The following is a 20,616-nucleotide window of genomic DNA, read 5'->3' as shown; positions in this document are numbered from 1 at the left end:
CAATGATGGCCACAGAAAGAGATTGGACTAAATTAACCACCAAGCACCAACATTTGGAGCAAGACCTTGACTTAAACAAAAAATACAGCCTAGAGAAATCCAATTTTGTGAATAAAAATGGCTCCTTGATGCCCATCCAAATATAGCCCAAATCGATAATATATGACTGCTTTTGTCTAAAACAAACTTATGCTTGGTTTTGCATTAAAGTAAGCCCTCCACTTAGGTAAAATCAAATACGTCATGTCACAGGAGTTGTTATCACCTGGAAAGATGAGTCCCATACCTTATCTATGTAACCACTAAAAAATGAAGATATCATACAAGATTTTTGTCTCTCTAATCCAACATTTCAAATAAGTGGTGGACGTTACCAACGTACATCCTAAAAATTGGATCTCTAATCTTTATCACCTTTGACTTACAGCTGCAAGTAAATTCCCAACACATAACACCGAAGACATGCGATGCCCACATCCCTGAAAGGAGTAACTACTAAAATATAACGATTTGAATGAGTGATAAAGGAACGAGGGTTTCTCCTAGCTCCTCTTCGGAGGATAAGGAGGGCTCTTTGTCGGTCAAAATAGCCAATCTAGAGAGGGTTTCATCGTAGGATAATCCTGTGAGTGGGGATGCTCGGTCAAAAGGGGCGGACGGTTTGCCCTCTAATGAGGAGTCAAGATGGAGCTCGACCACAGCAGACCACTAGATCTTGGTCTCAAGCTGTTCAGGACCTCTAAAAATTCAAGTGGGAGTCCTTGAAAGTTTCGGCCGACGAGGTAGCAGCTTTGGAAGCAAGATTCACTAAAGTGGTGTCTTTCTTTGATGATGATATTGACAAAGCTTATGCCTTGTGGCGTTCTGCTCTTGTTGGATGATTCTTAGGTAAAGGCTTTCCTATTGACTTTGTGGAGAAGAAACTGCGAGTGAGATGAAATTCGAAAGGTCAATTCCAGGTCTCATCTCTCTCGGAAGGGGTTTTGCTCTTTGATCTTCCATCTATGGATGCTCAAACCAGGATCCTTGCCAAAGGCACTTGGTCTTTGGCACAGGACAACTGCTGGCCCTTGAGAGCTGACATCCAAATTTCAATCCCTGTAGAACTACTGTACTCCAAGTTCGACTTTGGGTCTATCTTCTTGATCTTCCTATGGAATTGTGGGATAAAAGAAAACATTTCAAAATAATTTCTGAGGCTGGATCTCTCCTTTTCCTTGATGAATGGACAGAATCATCGTCTAGAAGAGGGTTTGCTCGTGCCTGTGTTCTCATGGATGCGACGAAGTCTGTATGCCCAGGGGCCCGAATCTGGGTTAAAGCAACTTAATCTGGCAACAATTCAGTTATGAAGAATTATCAGATATACGTTACTCTCGTGGCAAGCTTGAGAAAATTTTGAAATCCTGTGATTGTGTTAAAGAAGAAATGCATGTATATGGGCCCTGGATTCGTGCAGCTAGGGTACCAGTCTCACAAGCTATCTCATAAGATGTGCGCAAAGCTCCTGCTCTGGCCCCTACTAGTGCACAATCTTCAAATCCATGGATGCAGCCAAAGAAAATTTCTAAGAAATCTCCTCCTAAGATGGATCCTACTGGACCAAAAGCCTCTGGTTCTCGATTCTCTCCTCTAACAACTGATACTTCTGAGCCAGAAATTGTCACTTTTATGGATATTATTATAACTCAATCTTCTCATATTGAATTTGGGCAATCTAAGGAAAAGAAAAATTGTTCTCCATCAAAGAACTCAAATGAGAGAAGATCATCCATATCCCCTCAATCAAAAGTCTTAATCCTCGAGGAATCAAACAAAAAGGAGGACGAAATACAGACATCCTCTGTAGTTATTGTTCTAGTGAATCGATCTGCTTGTAAGGAAGTTTGGAGGCCAGTTCATAGAACTACATCTGACCATGGGGTAGTCAAACACGAACAGGCTAAACAAACGTCCTCTGTTGATGGTGGTAATCCAACTTCTTCTCATTATATCTATGTTTCATAATTACAACATAAGCTTGAAGGCGCCTCTCATTTGTCTGAAGCAATTAAAAAAATTACTATCAAAGGAGAGAAGTTTTTAGTTTGTGATAGTGGTGGATCTAGTGGTAGTCTCAGTTTACATCAGGATGCGATGGATGGGGGATCAATTGTATCTACAAACTCTTCTCAATGAAGATCCTTTCTTGAAACTGTAGAGGATCTGCTAAGCTCTCCTTTGTATATTATACTAGATCACTTATTCATCAATATAAGCCAGATATATGCCGCTTTCTAGAGACAAGACTCTCTGTGCCTACTATGTCAAGATTGCAGAGATTTTTGGGTTCTCACTGGAATTTCTATTACATCCCTCCTATGGGCTTGTCAGGAGGCATTATTATATCCTGGCGTAAAGAAAAGGATCATATAACTTTTATGTATATTGATTGGCAAGTGGCTTTTAGAGTGATATCTCAAGACCAGAAGCCAACGTGGATTTTTGGGGTTGTCTATGCGAGTATTAGTGGTCATGACCGTAGACACTTATGGAAGCAGATAGAAGCGATGACGTCCATCAATTTACCCATTGTCCTTTTAGGAGACTTTAATTGCATTGTTCATGCTGAGGATAAAATGGGATGTAAGCCATTTGAGGTGGACTGAGACATTCGTGAATTTTGATCTTTTCTCTGACAATCTAGGCTTGTGGATTTGGGATTTCAAGGTCCTCGCTTTACATGGTGCAATAATAGGCTTAGTATGGTAAGGATTTGGGAACAAATTGATCGAGCCTTTGCTTCAAATGCTTGGTTAAATCTTTTTCTTGACTCGACGGTTTCTCATCTTGCCAGATATACATCTGATCATTGCCCTCTTATATTATATCATTCTTCTAGTATTTCTCAATCTCTCATTCCTTTTCATTTTAAAAAATGTGGTTATATTGTGAAGGAATCCAAGAAGTTATACAATGCGCTTGGAGGTGCAAGGATTATCGCTCTCCTGGGGTCAAATTAACCATGCTTCTTGATAATACTAGAAGGACTATTCAAAAATAAAAATGTAAAATTGGGAATATCTTTTCTAAAAGACAATAGTTATATGAAGAAATTTATCTCCTTCAAATATTGGAATCCTAGTAGGGCCTTTCTAATCAACAACATTTTTATCTATTTCAGTTGTTGCAAGCCTTCCACAAGAACCTTCAATTGCAGGAGGTTTTATGAAAGAAAAAATCCCAAATATTATGGCTATAGGAGGGTGATGCTAATACTAATTTTTTTTATCGATCCATTATTCTTTGCAGAAGACAAAATAAGATTTTATCCCTTCAAGCACCTAGCGGTGATTTGGTCGATGACCCCCTTTAGATCAATGCTATTCTTCTTCATCATTTCCAACAAAGATGGGTAGCTCCATAAGATGTTGAGGATATGAGCATCCTGGTTATCTCCCCTATTTTGTCTGTTGATCAAAATTTTCAAGTAGTGTCTAAGGTCACCATCAAGAAAATAGAGGATGCTTTGCAATGCATGCCAAATGATACAGCTCCTGGTCCAGATGGCTATCCTCCTTTTTTTTCAAGCATTTTTGGAGTCTTATCAAAAATGAAGTTATTTAAACCATTCAATATTTTTTTTCTCATTCAATGACGTCCAATGCTTGGAAACACACGTTCATAGCTCTCATTTTCAAGAATAATAATCTTACTACTGTCACGGATCATCGTCCTATAAGCTTGTGCAATACTGTTTATAAGATTGTGGTGAAAGTTTTGGCTCATAAGTTAAAATCCCTTCTTTTCTATATTATATTGCCTGAGCAAGGAGCTTTTGTTCCTAATTATAATATTGCTGAAAATATTCTGTTGGCTCAAAAAATTATGCACTCCCTTCAAAAAGCTCCTTCTGCTAGAGGGTTTGTTCATATGAAGTTGGATATGGAAAAAGCTTTCGACCGTGTTCACTGGCCTTTTCTTTTTCAAATTTTGATCCAATTTGGTCTTCATCCAATCTTTATTACTCAGCTGAAATCATGCATCATGAATCCTGAGTTTGTTATTTTGATCAATGGTGCGGCTACCACTTAGTTTCAGCCTACTAGAGGACTCCGATAGGAAGACCCCTTATCTCCTTGTCCGTTTATAATTTGCTTGCAGGTTCTATCTAGATTTCTTAACTATGTTGTGAGCTGCAGTCTTCTTAAAGGTTTTAAATTGCCAAGAGAGGGCCCTAATGTGACCCATGTTCTCTTTGCGGATGATTGCTTGTTTGTTGCCAAGGTCACTGTGAGTGATGTTTGTTATCTTAAAGCTATAATTGATGCTTATTGCTCTCTATCAGGACAAGCTATCAATCTTTCTAAGTCACTTATTAAAATTAGCCCCTCAACCTCAAATTTTATAAAAGCCCAGATTAGAAGTATTATCTCTATTCCTGAATATAATGCAATTTAGAAATATTTGAGAGTACCCCTTTCTGGTGGCCCTCTATCTGCTCGTGATCTTTCTTTTATTCATAAAAGGATGTCAAAAAGAATTGCTAATTGCCAGTGGAAGGCTTTATCTATGGTGGGTAGGGCTACCTTGCTAGAGATTGTTTTATCCTCTGTACCTCTTTACAGCATATCTTGTATCCATGTTTCTGTTGGCTTATTAAATAAGATTGACAAGAAATATAGGTCTTTCCTTTGGGGACATAATGCTAATCATCATAGTTTACATTTTGTTTCTTAGGAAAATATTTATATGCCTCGCAATCAAGGTGGCTTGGATATTAAATCTATTTATAACATCCGGAAGGCTTACTTGTGTAAACTAGCTGTTTAACTTGTTTTGCATTCAAACTCTCTTTGGGCCCATGTGTCTTCAGCTAAATATACTTTCATTGGCTTTTGGATTTCTTACTCCAAACCTCGAAGATGCTCTCAGATCTGGGGGAAAATTTGTAGTTATAGTTCTCACATTCAGAATAACTTCATCCGGCACATTAGGATTGGTTCATCGGCTAATATATTGAATGATCCATGGCTATCAACTATTTCTCTTTCAGCTTTGCCCACATTTATAAATATGGATTCACAGATGGTTGATCTTCAAGTAAGTGACCTTTTGAATTAATCTTGAGGATGGAACTTTAGTATTCTTCAGACTTTGTTTAATACTGAAATGATGACCCAGGTGCATAATGTATCAATTGCACTTCGTCCCTAGCCTGATCAGCTTGCTTGGAGTCCCACCATGTCAAAATAGGTCTCAATCAAAGATTTTTATCATTTTTTAAACTCTATAAATCTTTCTACATCTCCGCCATCCTTCAAATGGATTTGAAATTTGAGAGTTTCATCCAAATTAAAATTTTTCTATAAAAATTACAGTGGAATAAATTGCCTTGTAAGCTACATCTTTTTAGAAAAGGCATTATTGATCCATCTACTAGTATGTGTGATCAATGCCATGATATTACTAAGGATCTAAATCATATTTTGGTTGGCTGCCCTTATGCTAGTAGCTATTGGCAACATCTAATCACTTACATTGCTATTCTTTATATTCCTTCTTCTCTGTTTGATTTGCTAAGCTACATTTCTACTAAAAGATTGTTAATGATCGTTAGGCTCTTATTGCCATAGTGGCTTGGCTGATATGGACTGTTCGAAATGAAAGAATTTTTCAATCTGTTGTTACTTCCCCAATCTAGTTAATTAGAAGAGCTATCTATTATCTTATTCCTCAACATACAACTAGCACAACTGTGTCTTTCAATCCTCCATCCAGGTACTGGGGCAATTGTCTGCTGTCAAGTGAGGACAGCTTTCAAACTCACTCTTGTTCTTGGTTGCCTCCTCCCATAGGAGTACTGAAAGTAAACTTTGATGCTACTCTCTCAAAAAACAAAGCTGCTGCTGGTTACATAATCAAAGATTGTAGGGGTAAAATTATTAAAGCTTGTGGTAAGGCTCTCTATACTTCAACTATTTTCTTTACAGAATTATTAGTAGCTTGATTGGGTTTACATGTTACTTGTCAAGAGCTAAATGCTTCCTCAATTTCACTGGAAGGTGATGCACTAGCAGTTATTACAACTATAGCCAACACTTCTTCATATGAGCCCTCTAATATTCCTATTCTTCAAGATATCTTTATTGAAAATCCAATTGTCAGAGTTTTATTTTATTCCATATTCAAAGAAATATAAACAAAGCGGTAGATTTTATCGTCAAGTCTGCTTTAAATGGCCCTTTTATTTGAGACCCTGGTGATCTTATTTAGGAACAATTTCTCCTTATTGTGTAGGATGATGCAAAGTTTTGTTGTGGAAAAAGAGAGTAGAATTTTGGCTCTACTAGTGCTCTGCTTTTTGGTGCTCTCTAAAATTATTTGTCCAGCCAACTTCTTTTTGCGGAGACTTGCTTTGCTATTTGCGGCTTCCTATTTTTGCTGGTTGAACTTATTATTTCTACTTCTCTCTGGTTCTAACATGAATTGCTAATTGTTGTTTGTTGTCTTGATTTGGATTTGTTGGGTTGATTGATTATTTTTATCTTCTTATGTATTTGTTTTACTTTGTATCAATTGATGTGCGTAGGTCTGTATAATTATTAGTTATTTTATTAAAAAAAATTTATTTTTTTATTTATTAAAAAAAAAAGAGAAGGAGAGAAAGAGAGAGGAGTCACCACTACGTGAAGCCAACCAAAACGTTTCCTGCACTGTAAAATCCTTTGGGCCACCATTAATGCTATTCACGAGGATGGTGCAATTCGCAAGAACACGATGACATAAAATAGCTAATCACCTTGTACCATGTCGCAGTGATTTTTTTTTTTCATGAAAAATGTTTGGTAGCAGGATTGGGCCTCTGCCCTTTTCTTTCTCATAAATTTCAATGCTAGTTATATGTGAGACATGCCATGTTTGTGGCTGGGTGGCCAAAGGAGGTCAAGCTGCCAACATTTAACTGAAACCAGATTATTCCTCACCATCTTGTCACATGATTTTAAGGAGACCGGGTCTATTCATGGATTTCGCCACTTCTGTGCAAGACTCACACGTTTCTCGTCCTCTTTCCGAGACCTGGACTCCCGGGTTTTCGACCGAGCACCTGCGCCGGGTTCACGTGTCCCGCGTCCTAGTTTCGTTTCGGAGCAACCGAGACCGGCCTTCGGGAACACCGCCGCGCACCCACTCATTGATCCTGTGGGCCCCACCCGGGCATCTGGCCGTCTCGGGTAACCCGGCCTCTCCCCTTGGCGTGACCTGCTGCCAGCCGGACTGAAACCTGGACCGCCAAAGCGACCGCCCACGTGGTGCCTCGAAACCCGCAGCAACAAGCGAGGCCCACCAGTTACGAAACCGAACAGCGAACTCTGGGGTTTGCCGCTTACTTGTTTCCCACGTTCGAGGGCACAGTGGGCCCCACGTAAGTAAAAGTGCTGGTGGGCCCGCGTGGCGTCGAGTGGGTACAGAGATGGGTGTCATTTCTTGTGCTCTAGTCCCAGCATTGTTCCTAAATCCTAACATACACAGCCCCTATTCCTCTTTAAATCCCACAAAAATCTCTCTCTCTTTCTCTCGTCCAAACTGGGGACGTTTCAAAGGGGGGGTGAGAAAAAGAGCGAGGAGCGAGGGGGGAGAAAAGGGCCAAAAAAGGGAGGAAAAATCCGGGGGCTATAAATTCGTTCGGGCGGTGCGACCCACACTAGTTGCACTCGCGGCGATCTCAGGGCGAAGAGGGGAGCGCGAGAGGGAGGGAGAGGGGAAGGAGATTGGGGAATCTCGGAAGATCCATCAAATCTCTTCTCCTTTCCTCGTTCCAGGTACAAACCCTAATTTTCTCGCCCAAAAGGGGCGAAAGATCGCGCCTTTCGGGCACCTGGATCTTTGGATTTGCTGCCTGCACAAAAAACATCGCGTCTATATCAAACTTTACGCTGTTTCCTGACGGAAAATTTTTGATTTCAGGTTTGCGACCGGCAAGGCTCCGGGTTAGGGTTTGCTGGAAGCCGATCTGAGGGATCCGGGTTGGGCGGAGCGCTGGAATTTGGGGTTCATCTTGTATGAGCGGGGAACTCAAGGTAATTATCGGCGCTCTAGGGTTTCCGCTAGGATGGCGGACGGGCGGATGAAGGCCGTGGTGGACGACGACAGCAGTATGGATGGGGATGATGAGATCGGGAGGGTGGATGAAGATGAGGAGGAGTATGATAAACTAGAATTAGAGCTTTCCATTGGGAGGTGGGGATGGAAAGGAGGGGTGCCGATGGATGGCGGAAGGAGGGAATGGTTCCCTCAGTGGGACCAAAACGTCGGTAGCTCGCGGTTCTTTGAGAGGCAGGCCGCTGCGAGGCAAGCTTTTCCTCACAGGCAACCCGTTGCTGATCCTGCGCTGAGATTTTGGGGAGAGGATCTGGTGGCAACGCCATTTGCACGGGTGGGACCTGCAAGTTCGATCCGTTTGGATGATGAGACCGTCTCGGAGACAGAGAGGGTCATGTCTGATAGGGAAAGAGACAACCAGCACAAGCGGCCTAAAGTTCTTGCCTCACCAGAGTGAGTTTTACTGTTTAGATTCTTCAAAATCTTATCTCCCCTTATATGGTGAAACCCTCTGGCAACTTTAGTCTTCTAACCTTTATTCCTACAATTATTTTAGGGTTACTGCAAGGCCTTTGGACATATTGGTGTTGGTTTTATTGTTCGGGATTTTCTTTTATGTCTTTCACTGGGGAAGATTTGTTTTTGGCTACCACGTTGTCTACTTTCAGTGTTTTTTTTCAAATTTATGCTTTTATTGCCTTGGAGTCAAAATATATTTTGAGGAATTCGTTTTGGTTTATGCCATGAAATTCTCTTTTTGGATAATCCATGCTGGAAGTTCTTTAACAAGCCAAACATATCTACGGTGTTATGGAGAAGCATGGTTATCATAATCGTAACAACCAGACATTATCCGAACTATATGGCTTGCTTTATGAATCCGTATGCCAAAAATTGCTATATAGGGTTATGTCTGATGTCATTACAAGCCAAAACAAGGGACATCATATGATTCATGGATAGTGAGTGTGGATTCACCTTTTTGTTATGGATATCAAATATCAAGTTTTGATTCAGGAGTTTCTGTCAATTCTATTTATTTTGATGCACCTTTAGTTATAAGTTGATGGTTCATTCACAATTTTTGAACTTATCTAGTATGTCATGGAGATAGGGGCGTAAACAAGCTAAGCTTAGGTAGCCATTTTAATCTCTAGCTCCTCAATGATTATGAGCAACATTTTAAGAAATCGAGCGAGAGCTTGTGACCCCGGAAGTCTTTTTTAATATCTATATCTGTATCTATTTATGTCCATATCCATCATATTCTCAAATTTGGTCGTCCTCATTGAAATGTCTGATATACTCTAGCCTCTATCATATAGGTTATTTCATTTAATCACTATAATAATGTTGAGAGACAAGTTATATAATTGTTAGATGTTGTATTGCCAACTCTGATTAGCCAATCAGTGGGCTTTGTTTTATAGTTTAATATGTTTTGTAGTATTAATAATGATCAGTTATATAATTGTTGAGTGAATTATTTCTGCCATTACATGTATTAAGTGACCTTTTATTAGCAATTTTTCTTGTCATGGACTCATAGCCCAAAAGCTCAAGCTATTGGGAGGAGGATCTATCCGGGCTAATAGACCCATGAGGCATCCTTTTTATTAGTTAATTTGCCATTATGACAATCTTCTCCTCCCAATCTCGTGATGCCCTCGTCACAGTTGGCTCCTACTTGAGAGGGGTTCCGGGGTCCGAGTTTATGGCCTGGTTCCTACTCGATCCTCAACCTTGGTATCCACTAGTGAAGGGCCCATTTGGTAAATAAAGATTGTAATGCCTAATGGGCCTGCCTTTTGGTACCACTTGTCACTAGCTCACAGCACAAAAGAGTGTTTTATTATTATTATTATTGACTGTGGATGCCATTAGTTCCTTTCATTCCATCTATAACATTGACGGAACTCAACATTAAAGAGATAGGCAATCTGGAATATCTCCAAGTTTAAGAACAGGGCCTGACATTCTAGTTCAAACTGTATAAATTCTAAGTTCTAACTTTGCAGTCCTAATTTTTTTCTTTTTTTTTTTTTTTTTGGTAGTCACAAGGTATCACATTTTCCTTTGGAAAATATGGCCCTGTCAATTAGCTCTTACAAGATCTTTGCCATTGAACATAATTTGAAGAGTTTCTTCATCCCTAGAATGGATACTGTAAGAACTAAATTTCTTCTTTTGATTGGCAAATGGATGGCCTTTACTTAATAGGTTATTTTGTTTTGGTGCTCAACTGATAATGTTATGAGTTATATGATTGATATGTGACTATTTTTTTACATGTGTCAAGAGTCTTCGTTTCTATCATTTTATGTAATACCATTTGGTGAATTTAGAATTGGACTTATTTTACACATATCATGACTTTTTAATTTTTTGATTTGATCTTTCCTTTGAATAGTAATATATTCCTTAATGGTTAATTTTCCTAAACCTAGAGAAAAATATTCAAGGGATTTTAAAGCTCTAGAGGTATCAGGCTGTCACATTCTATACAACTAGCAATGGGTTGCTTGCAATACAACTGTGTCCGTAGGCCTTTCACACACATCAATATCAATATAATATTTATTTTTTTGCATTTATCTTTTTGGGTTATATCTAATATTAAATCCGGAATACATTATTTTATACGTAAAATATATCACTTTAATATTTCTAAGAAAATATATTTTTTATCTAACAAGTAAAAAATAAATATTTTCAATCAAATAATTATATTTTCGTGTTTTAAGCTAATTAAGCGTGGCTTGAGCAAGCCAAACCTAGATATAGCAGCTTGGTTATATTGGTGTCTATGGCACATTCATGAAATCATGTTAAACTACAAATATGCATGTCGTTGCATATAGGTAGAACCATATCATAGTCACCAACAACATACTAATATTGATGTTTTTTGTGATCACGTCACAATTGCATTGGTAATAGTTGTGGGAAATGCTAGTGAGCAACATATAGTCACATAGAATATAGGTCACTAGAATGACCATGCATATAGAAGGCCAGTGAACTCATGTCCATCTTTGTGGTTGAAAGTGCTAATTCATGATCTAAGCATTGACTTGTGGCTATTTATGATAGCTCATAAGAATTTACTAAAGGCATTAATATGTGTATTAGTGCATACTTATGCTCAACTTATGTAACTTATGGGCTTCTCCTATAGGCTTTTTCAAGTGCTATAAGAGGTTGTTGATTGCCTTCTCTTGGGATCAATTTTGCTAAGGCCATTACACGGTTATGGTGTTGGCAATCTAGGGTCCTGGGAGGTGCAGATGGGGGACAGGTCTAACATTTGGCCCTTGTTTTTCCTTCATAAAGTGGCTGTCCTAGGGTTTGAACTTGCGTCACTGCACTTGTTAGCCTTTACAACTGCACTAAACAATGACCCCTTAGGGATTTTCCACCCTATTTGTATCTGTTGGGTATAAAATACCCTCCAGCCGAAGTTCGTATCAGGAGTGACCCGTCGGAGGGATTCTACTGACGTCCGACCTTCGGCGACATCTTTTCGAACCCCTCCGGCTGTCGAGCCTCTGCAACGTTCTCGAGTTCTGCCGACGGATAAACCCCCACCAGTGTTGATCGGATTTTCCGTGACGGACGGATTCCATCCAGGTGTCTATGGTGGTCGACCACCTTTTAGACTTCGTCCGGGCTCCTACGGGAGCCGGACTTCTCCCTCGAACTCCAACTGCAGGTAGACTTCGTCTGAGTTCTTACGGGAGTCGGACTTCCGCCCTGAGCTCCTGTTGCAGGTAGACCTCATCCGAACTCCTACAAGGACCGCACTCGTTCTACCGTAAGCAATTCATTTCGAGCTTCTGCTACAAACGATCTACTACAAGCGGTCCGCGCCGGATTCCCACCGTAAGCCTTCACCCGAGTTTCTATTGTGGACGAATTCCTTCCGGATTTCTATTGCAGACAGGCTTCGGTCGAGATTCCTCGACAAATGATCCCCATCCGGGCTTCTACGGAGATCGGATTCCGATCGAACTTCTGTAGCGGATAGACTCCGGGCGAACTCCTGCGGCACACGAAATCCAGCAGCTGGACCCTTCCAGCGGATGAACCTCTCCAGCACCATCCGACATCCACTGTCGATCGATCCTACGTCGAATTCTGTGCGAAATCGAACTTCGTCTGCGGAAAGCCTCTGACCGAGCTCCTACGGCAAGTGGCCCTCGCCTGCAGTATTAACGCCCAAGGCACCCAACGGTAGAAGGTTCGCCAGCAACATCCGAGCTCCTCTTAGATGGATAGCTCTCTCTCCGTCAGGCACCTCAATCGAGCTTCGACCGACGGGTCTGGACTCTCTGGCAGGCCACAGTAATAGCCACGACTCTGCTCCATTTTCTGCGACGGATACCGCGCAGCTCCACCACTCCTTTGCAGGCCACAGTAATGGCCATGACTCTGCTCCATTTCCTGCGACGGATACCGCGCAGCTCTACCATTCCCTGGCAGGCCACAGTAATGGCCACGACTCTGCTCCATTTCCTGCGACGGATATCGCGCGGCTCCACCACTTCCTGGCAGGCCACAGTAGTGGCCACGACTCTGTTCCACTTCCTACGACGGATACCGTGCTGCTCCTTCACTCTCTGGCAAGTCGCGACAACGGGCATTGCTCCACTCCCCGCAACAGGCTCCACGTGGCAGGCCATGGTGATGGCCACAATTCCACTCCACTACTCTTCATGACAAACTTCTCCTGGCCGTGAACGGCCCGCTACCAGGTGGTTACGAACGTCGCTATCAGTCTGTTGCGCCCTCCGCCTATAAAAAGGAGATCCCAGATACGTTATTCTCTAGGCTCTAATTTTTATCTCAAAACTCTGTTAAAATTTTCGTTCGAGCACTCCATTCTTGTTGAGGCAGAGAACTGACTTGAGCGTCAGAGGATCTTGCAGGAGCACCCCCAACTTCGGTTTAGACTTCTTTTGCAGGTCCCGGCGGCGACCGCGACTCTCTCGACTCCAGCTTCTCCGACGCCGGTGGATTTTTGCACCAACAGGATTGGCGCTAGAGGAAGGACCGCAGCTGTGTCTTCGTCGTACCCTTGTTCTTAAAGGAGCGCTCAACGGGACCGCCTCCGGTCATCTTCTCCGACATCCTCTTCTCCTCCCTTTATCGGATCTTCGCCCGAGGCCTCCCCGCAAAGCATCCACTCGGCGATCCACGGCCTCCGCGGCCAGATCTCAGGCTCCGGCCTCACCTCCAGTTTTCCAGGCTCCTCTTCCTCCGGCGACAGCAGTCGGCATGGAGCAGTCCGATGATCGGCCTCCGACCGATTTCACCAACATCATCTCGGGAGAATCCCGGCAGAAAACAACCGGCGTATTGGCCGGACCTCCCAAGCGGCAAAGGATTGAGGAATCCATAACCTTTACTGAGGAAGATGCTCGGAGAGTTCAATTCCCTCACAACGATGCGGTTGTAGTTTCTTTAAATATAGCTAATTACGATGTGCGCTGCATTCTTGTCGACAATGGAAGTTCGGCCGACATTTTGTTCTACGACGCCTTCTAAAAAATGTCCATCCTTGACGGTCGTTTGGGGCCGATTAGCTCCTCTTTGGTAGGGTTTATCGACGATGCTATCCCGGTGGAGGGGGTAATAACTTTGACTGTAGCTGCGGGTCGATATCCAAGACAGTCCAGGGCTTTGGTGGATTTCCTGGTGGTGAAGGCACCGTCGGTCTACAATGCAATCCTCAGACGACCTGGCCTCAATGCCCTCCGGGCCGTGGTGTCGACCTATCATCTGAAATTGAAATTCCCTACTAGCCAGGGGGTCGGAGAAGTCAAGGAAGACCAAGCCCTGGCCAGACACTGCTACAGCATAGCCTTGCAAAGAAGTGACCAATCTAATCTCTGTCCGGTTGACGGATTGGACGCCCGCGACGATCTCGCTGAGGAAAGGGGCGGGCCAATCGAAGATCTGGTTTCGATCCCTTTGAACGATGGGAATACAGAGCATATGGTGAAGATCGGCTCCAACCTGTGGGAAGAGGTGTGGACGCAGCTTATTGATTTCCTACGAAAGAATGTGGATGTTTTCGCTTGGGTTCCTGCGGACATGCCGGGGATTGACGCAGAGGTCATGGAACATCGTTTGGCCGTTGATCCAAAGCATCGACCGACGAAAGAAAAAATTCGAGGTCATGCATCGAAAAGGCAAAAAGTGATAGTCGAGAAAGTGGATAAACTTCTGAAAATCGGATTCATTAGAGAGGTCAATTATCCTGACTGGATTTCCAACGTTGTCCTAGTCAAAAAGGCAAACTGCAAGTGGAGGATGTGTATAGACTTCAAAAAGCTGAATAAAGTCTGTCCAAAGGACAGCTATCCTCTGCCCAGGATCGATCAACTGGTGGATGCAACCTTGGGCCATGAGCTTCTCACCTTTATGGACGCATTCTCCAGCTATAATCAAATCAGAATGGCGCCAGAAGACGAAGAAAAGACTGCTTTCATTACTAATCGTGGTCTTTACTGTTACAGGGTCATGCCTTTCGGCCTAAAAAACGCAGGTGCGACCTATCAGCGGCTGCTGAACAAAATCTTCAAGGAGCAGATCGGCCGCAACATGGAGGTCTACGTGGACGACATGCTCGTGAAAAGCAAATCTTCAACGAACCACGTCGCCGACCTTGAGGAGACCTTCGGCGCCCTCCGAAAATATAAGATGAAGCTGAACCCGACTAAGTGCGCTTTCGAAGTGATCTCGGGGAAGTTCTTGGGCTTCATGGTATCGGAGCGCGGGATTGAAGTCAATCCGGAGAAAATTCGCGCTATCCAGGAAATGGCCGCCCCGAAGTCGATAAAAGAGGTTCAGCGCCTTACAGGGAGGGTGGCAGCCCTGAATCGCTTCGTTGCGAGGTCGGCCGAACGGTGCTTACCCTTCTTTTAAACCCTCAAGCGGTCGAAGAACTTCTGTTGGACCACTGAGTGTCAGCAGGCGTTCGAAGAACTAAGGAGCTACCTCGGCTCGCCTCCGTTATTGGCGAAGCCCGAGCCTGGGGAGGAGTTGTTCTTGTACCTGGCGGTCTCCCCTATGGCCCTCGCAGCAGTTCTTGTCAAGGAAGAGGCAAAAATTCAACGGTCGATCTACTACATCAGTCGCGCGTTGAGAGACGTCAAAATCAGGTATACCAAACTAGAGAAACTAACTTACGCCCTGTTGATTGCAGTCCGGAGGCTTCGACCTTACTTTCAAGGGCACACCGAAACGTTGCTCACCGACCAGCCGATTAAGGCGATTCTGCACCGGACGGATGCTTTCGGGAGGATAGTGAAATGGACGATCGAGCTCACAGAATTCGACATCAACTATCAACCTAGGCCGACGGTAAAAGCTTAGATATTGGCAGATTTTATAGTAGAATGCACTATCTCGGAGGAGGTCGAGTCTGAACAAGGTGAAGTTGACGGCCTGAAGTCCCGACTGAACCCCTCTGAAGAAGAAACAAACCCCCCTGATTGCTTTTGGGCTCTCTATGTGGACGGATCCTCCAACGTGTCGGGCGTAGGTGCGGGCCTGATTTTGATCAGTCCGGAGGGGATCGTCGCGGAGTATGCGCTGCGCTTCGAATTCCCCGCAACGAACAATGGAGCGGAATATGAAGCTCTGGTCGCGGGATTGAGGATCGTCAAAGAATTAGGAGTAGATCGGCTCCAAGTTTACAGCGACTCTCAATTGGTGGTGGGACAATTCAGCGAAAACTACGAAGTACGGGAGGACAGCATGGCTAAATATCTTGAAAAAGTAAAGGAGCTCGTCTCCGTCTTTAGGAGCTTCAACATCAGGCAGATTCCAAGAACGGAAAATACCTGGGCCGATCTTCTCTCCAAGTTGGCACGCTGGTTCCGGCTGAATTGCCCAAGGGTGTTCTCTTTGAAGTTTTGAAGTGCCCGAGTACGGAAGAATCGTGGTCCGTGATGGAAATCAGCCATGAACCCAGTTGGATCGACCCACTGGTGGCGTATCTCAGAGACGAGATTCTCTCTCATGATGCAAAAGAGGCTCGGAAGCTCAGAAATCAAGCCTCCCGATATATCCTTTATGAAGGCAAGTTGTACAAGAGATCATACTCTTTGCCCCTCTTAAAATGTCTTCGGCCTACGGAAGCTGACTACGTCTTGTGGGAGGTGTACGAAGGAATCTGCGGAAGCCATCTGGGAGCTAGATCCTTATCTCACAAGTTGCTCCGCCAAGGGTATTACTGGCCGACAATGTATCGTGACTCCATTGAATACGTCAGAAAGTGTGACCGATGTCAGAGATATGCCAACATCCAGAGACAGTCCGCCTCTGAGCTTACACCCTTGAGCGTCCCATGGCCGTTTGCGCAATGGGGAATGGATATCCTTGGACCCTTTCCCGTGGTGTCGGGGCAGAGGAAGTTCCTCCTGGTAGCAATTGACTATTTTATCAAGTGGGTCGAAGTCGAATCGCTGGCGAAAATCACAGAAGCTAAAGTGCAAGTCTTCGTCTGGAAGTCAATCGTTTGCAGGTTCGGCCTGCCGAGGATCCTAATTACTGATAATGGACGGCAATTTGCGGGAGCGAGATTCGTCGAATTTTGTGAAGACCTAAATATCTCCCACACCTTCATATCGGTAGCCCATCCTCAGGTCAACGGCGAAGCCGAAGTGACCAACAGAACTCTGCTGCAAGGAATCAAGACAAGGCTCGAAAAAGCGAAGAGAACTTGGACAGATGAACTCTATCATGTGTTGTGGGCGTATCGAACTACCCAAAGGTTGTCCACGGGGGAGAATCCCTTCGTCCTAGCCTTCGGAACGGAGGCTGTTATCCCAATTGAGCTCAAACTCCTGTCGGTACGAGTCGTGGCATTCAACGAACATCACAATTCGCAAGGTCTTAAAGCCAACCTCGACTTGTTAGAAGAAAAGCGGGAGGTAGCTCAAGTTCGGATGGTAGCCTACAGACAGAAAGTCACCCGCTATTACAACTCCCGGGTCGAAAACAAAGTCTTTAGAGCGGGAGACCTAGTGCTTCGACGAGCTGCTGTCTCGCAACCTAAGGATAGAGGAAAGCTTGCCCCAAATTGGGAAGGCCCGTACGAAGTCAAGGAGGTAGTCCGGTTCGGAACTTACTACCTCAATGAGCTCGGAGGAACAGACCTCCCGCGACCATGGAGCTCGAAAAAATTACGAATGTATTATCGATAATTTTACTTTAAATAAAAATTTTATATCCACGTGTCTTCTCTCTTGGCACGAGCCTATATCGACAGGACAATCGAAACAAACCGTGTCGGGAGCAGGAGGAGAACCTCATCTCGACATGATCGAAAGTCCGGTTACACTTGGACCGGATGGGGGGAGAGGTCCTACAACGCCCTTATGTGCCCCCACAGCCCTGTTAGGGACAGGAGGAGAGCCTCGCCCTAATATGAGCAAAATCGAAGACCCGATTACACTTAGACCGGATGGGGGAGAGGCCCTGCAACGCCCTTATGTGCCCCCACAGCCCTTTTAGGGACAGGAGGAGAACCTCGTCCTAACATGAGCAAAGTCGAAAATCCGGTTACCTTTAGACCGGATGGGGGGAGAGGCCCTACAACGCCCTTATGTGCCCGCATAGCCCTGTTAGGGACAGGAGGAGAATCTCGTCCTAACATGAGCAAAGGCGAAGATCCGGTTACCCTTAGACCGGATGGGGGGAGAGGTCCTACAACGCCCTTATGTGCCCCCACAGTCCTGTTAGGGACAGGAGGAGAACCTCGCCCTAACATGAGCAAAGTCGAAGGTCCGGTTACTCTTAGACCGGATGGGGAGAGAGGCCCTGCGACGCCTATACGTGCCCCCACAATAGGAACAGAAGGAGAACCTCATTCTAACCTGAGCTGAAACCGATTACATCGGAAATAGGGGAAGAACCTCGTCCTGACACCAACTAAGGTCCGGTCATTCAAGACCAGATAAGAAAAAGGGAACTTTTTCAGCGGCCCCTCCGCGCTCCCGCGACCCCACTAAGAGCAGAAGGAAAATCCTCACTCGAGAAAAGAAAAGAAAAAGGGGAGGGGGGTTAAAAAGGAAAGCGACGAACTGCATCAGCGACAAATGGAAAACAAACTACATCAAAGATACAGAGAACCTCGTCTCAACGAGGATTGGGGTTTTTATCAAAGTCTCCGGTCTCCAAGAGAGTTCTCAACATAGGCTGAGGATAAGACGGCTTCCTCGGGGAGACGAGAAGCTCAGACCTCCGAGCTCGAACTCTGAAAGGAGGCGGCAAACTCGAGTAGTCCTGAACAAATCTGCGGCCATAAACAAAAGGATGGGTCAATGCGACGGTGATCGGGTACCTCCGAACGGCATCGATATCAAGCAGGGCAAAAGCCGAAAGAAGCTCGGCAAACGACAATTCAACACGTGAGTAAAAGAGGTAACGGAAAATTTCCTTCTCATATCATTAACTAAGTATGCATTACAGAGCCCTTGAGGTTGAAGAAGAAAGATGACAAGAAAAGCAAGCCGACGTGGCGACGACCAGGAACCTCCAGGCAACATCAGTATCGCACAAAAAAAAAGGGGGGGATGCAACAATAACAATAGTGAATGAAAGAAGTTCGGCAGGCGACAATTTGACGCAAAGCGCGAACAAGATAACAAAAATCTCTTTTTCATTCTCGATTAACAAGGTGTACGTTACAAAGCCCTGAGGACCGAGGAAAAAAGAACACTACTACAAGACTTGAAAAGAATACATTAGAAACCGTTTCAAGCTTTCGACTTCTCCTTCCGGTTCCATCCTTCTCAGCAGTATTTCCTAGTGCGTGTGATAAATCCATCGGCTCTCGCCCCCCGCCTCGTTCCGCTCCATTGCCGAAACCCCAACCCTAGGGGGAAAAGGGGGGGATAGAATTCAAGGGACGGCGGCAGCGACGGCAGCGGCAACGACGACCTGTATCAGAAAGAACCAGAAGTATCCTGGAGGCCGTGATGACATCGGAGGCATGCACCACCACCGTGTGCTTCCCGACAACTGCCGCCCTAGGTACTTCGGCGAGGTCGGCATGCGCTATTTCCACCGCCCCCGCAACAAGTTCTACTGTCCCGCCGTCAGCGTCGATCGCCTCTGGTCCCTCGACCCCAACGACGTCAAGAAATCCGCCACAGCTTGTGACGGCAACTCTACCCCCTTGACCGGTGTCGCCCCGTTCAACTACCTTGAAACTCTCGGGCAGGATGCGCTCACCGGCTGGTTCCGTTATTAAATCCCTGTTGCTGAAGGAATTCTCCCTCGAGTCCCCTTCGAAGCTGTGGGAACCCTCAGTGGCAGTTCGGCAGCCGTCGAACTTGCAGGCCACTGTTTCCCCCCTCCTACTCTCGATCCGTAGCATCCTCTCGAGATTGACCTCTGGGGCAGAAGCTCCGGCAGGAGAACTCCTCGAAAGGGCTCGGAAGACTGAAGGCGGCGGGGAGCCGGCGGAGATGGCGAAGATTGGCACGAAGAATGTTTGGGGTCGAAAAGGGCGTCGATGGGTGGCTAAACTCTCAGACAGAAGAAAGGCATCGTCTGGACTCTCAGGCGAAATGAAGTCCCTGGAGGGAAGGAAGGGATTTAAATAAGCGACGGGGCCTGGCGTAGTTATGGTGGCGGATATCCTTAGGTCAACCAATGCCCACCACGTGTCCCCCTCACCGTGGCGTAGAGTTGACTGCTGGCGGGACCATTATGGTGTGGCGCTTGGGATTACGCTCCAGCGGAAATTCCGAAAGGACTCTTCGGATCGCCCTAACTGGAAAAAGACTCCGGCATGCGCGCATTAAATGCCAGGACTTCTGAAGGCGGTCGTGCGCGGGATTCGAGGGAGCAACTTCGGCTGTGAAAACTTCTCTGTACTTTCCTTATTCGAAACTCGAACTCGGAAGTAGGGGGACTGGTGTTGGATATAAAATACCTCATAGCCGAAGTTCGTGTCAGGAGTGACCCGTCGGAGGGATTCTACTGACGTTCGACCTTCGGCGACATCTTTCCGAACCCCTCCGGCGGTCGAGCCTCCGCAACGTTCTTGAGTCCTGCCGACGGATAAACTCCCACCAGTGTTGACCGGATTCTCCGCGACGGACGGACTCCATCCAGATGTCTACGGTGGTCGACCACCTTCTAGACTCCGTCCGGGCTCCTACAGGAGCCGGACTTCTCCCCCGAACTCCAACTGCAGGTAGACTTCGTCCGAGCTCTTACGGGAGTCGGACTTCTGCCCTGAGCTCCTGTTGCAGGTAGACCTCATCCGAACTCCTACAAGGGCCGGACTCCGAGCTTCTATCGCAAGTGATTCATTCCGAGCTTCTGCTACAAACGATCTACTACAAGCGGTCCGCGTCGGATTCCCACCGTAAGCCTTCACCCGAGCTTCCATTGTGGACGAATTCCTTCCGGATTTCTATTGCAGGCAGGCTTCGATCGAGATTCTTTGACAAATGATCCCTATCTGGGCTTCTATGGAGATCGAACTCCGACCGAACTTCTGTAGCGGAC

At 45.1% G+C, this 20,616-nt stretch overlaps 1 protein-coding gene and 1 long non-coding RNA gene across 4 annotated transcripts in view; both read left to right on the top strand.

Annotated features, from left to right (window-relative positions):
- Window positions 1–505: 505 nt before the first annotated feature.
- LOC140853350 (uncharacterized) lies at window positions 506–1,190 on the top strand. Its single transcript, XR_012136349.1, has 2 exons — window positions 506–782; window positions 889–1,190. It is a non-coding gene; the product is annotated as an uncharacterized lncRNA (long non-coding RNA).
- A 6,358-nt stretch (window positions 1,191–7,548) lies between these two features.
- LOC105056437 (F-box/LRR-repeat protein 15) overlaps window positions 7,549–20,616 on the top strand; it is a 28,913-nt gene continuing 15,845 nt past the window's right edge. For all 3 annotated transcript variants that reach the window (XM_029267952.2, XM_073247736.1, XM_073247735.1), the window contains exons 1-2: window positions 7,549–7,802; window positions 7,948–8,535. In XM_029267952.2, the coding sequence (XP_029123785.1) occupies window positions 8,093–8,535 (443 nt within the window). In that variant the 5' untranslated portion in view covers window positions 7,549–7,802; window positions 7,948–8,092. The remainder of the gene's footprint in view (window positions 7,803–7,947; window positions 8,536–20,616) is intronic.

This window comes from Elaeis guineensis, chromosome 13 (genome assembly GCF_000442705.2).
Source record: "Elaeis guineensis isolate ETL-2024a chromosome 13, EG11, whole genome shotgun sequence".
Taxonomy (NCBI): domain Eukaryota; kingdom Viridiplantae; phylum Streptophyta; class Magnoliopsida; order Arecales; family Arecaceae; genus Elaeis; species Elaeis guineensis.
The sequence above is the reverse complement of the archived record's forward strand: the minus strand, read 5'-3'. Positions and strand labels throughout refer to the sequence as shown.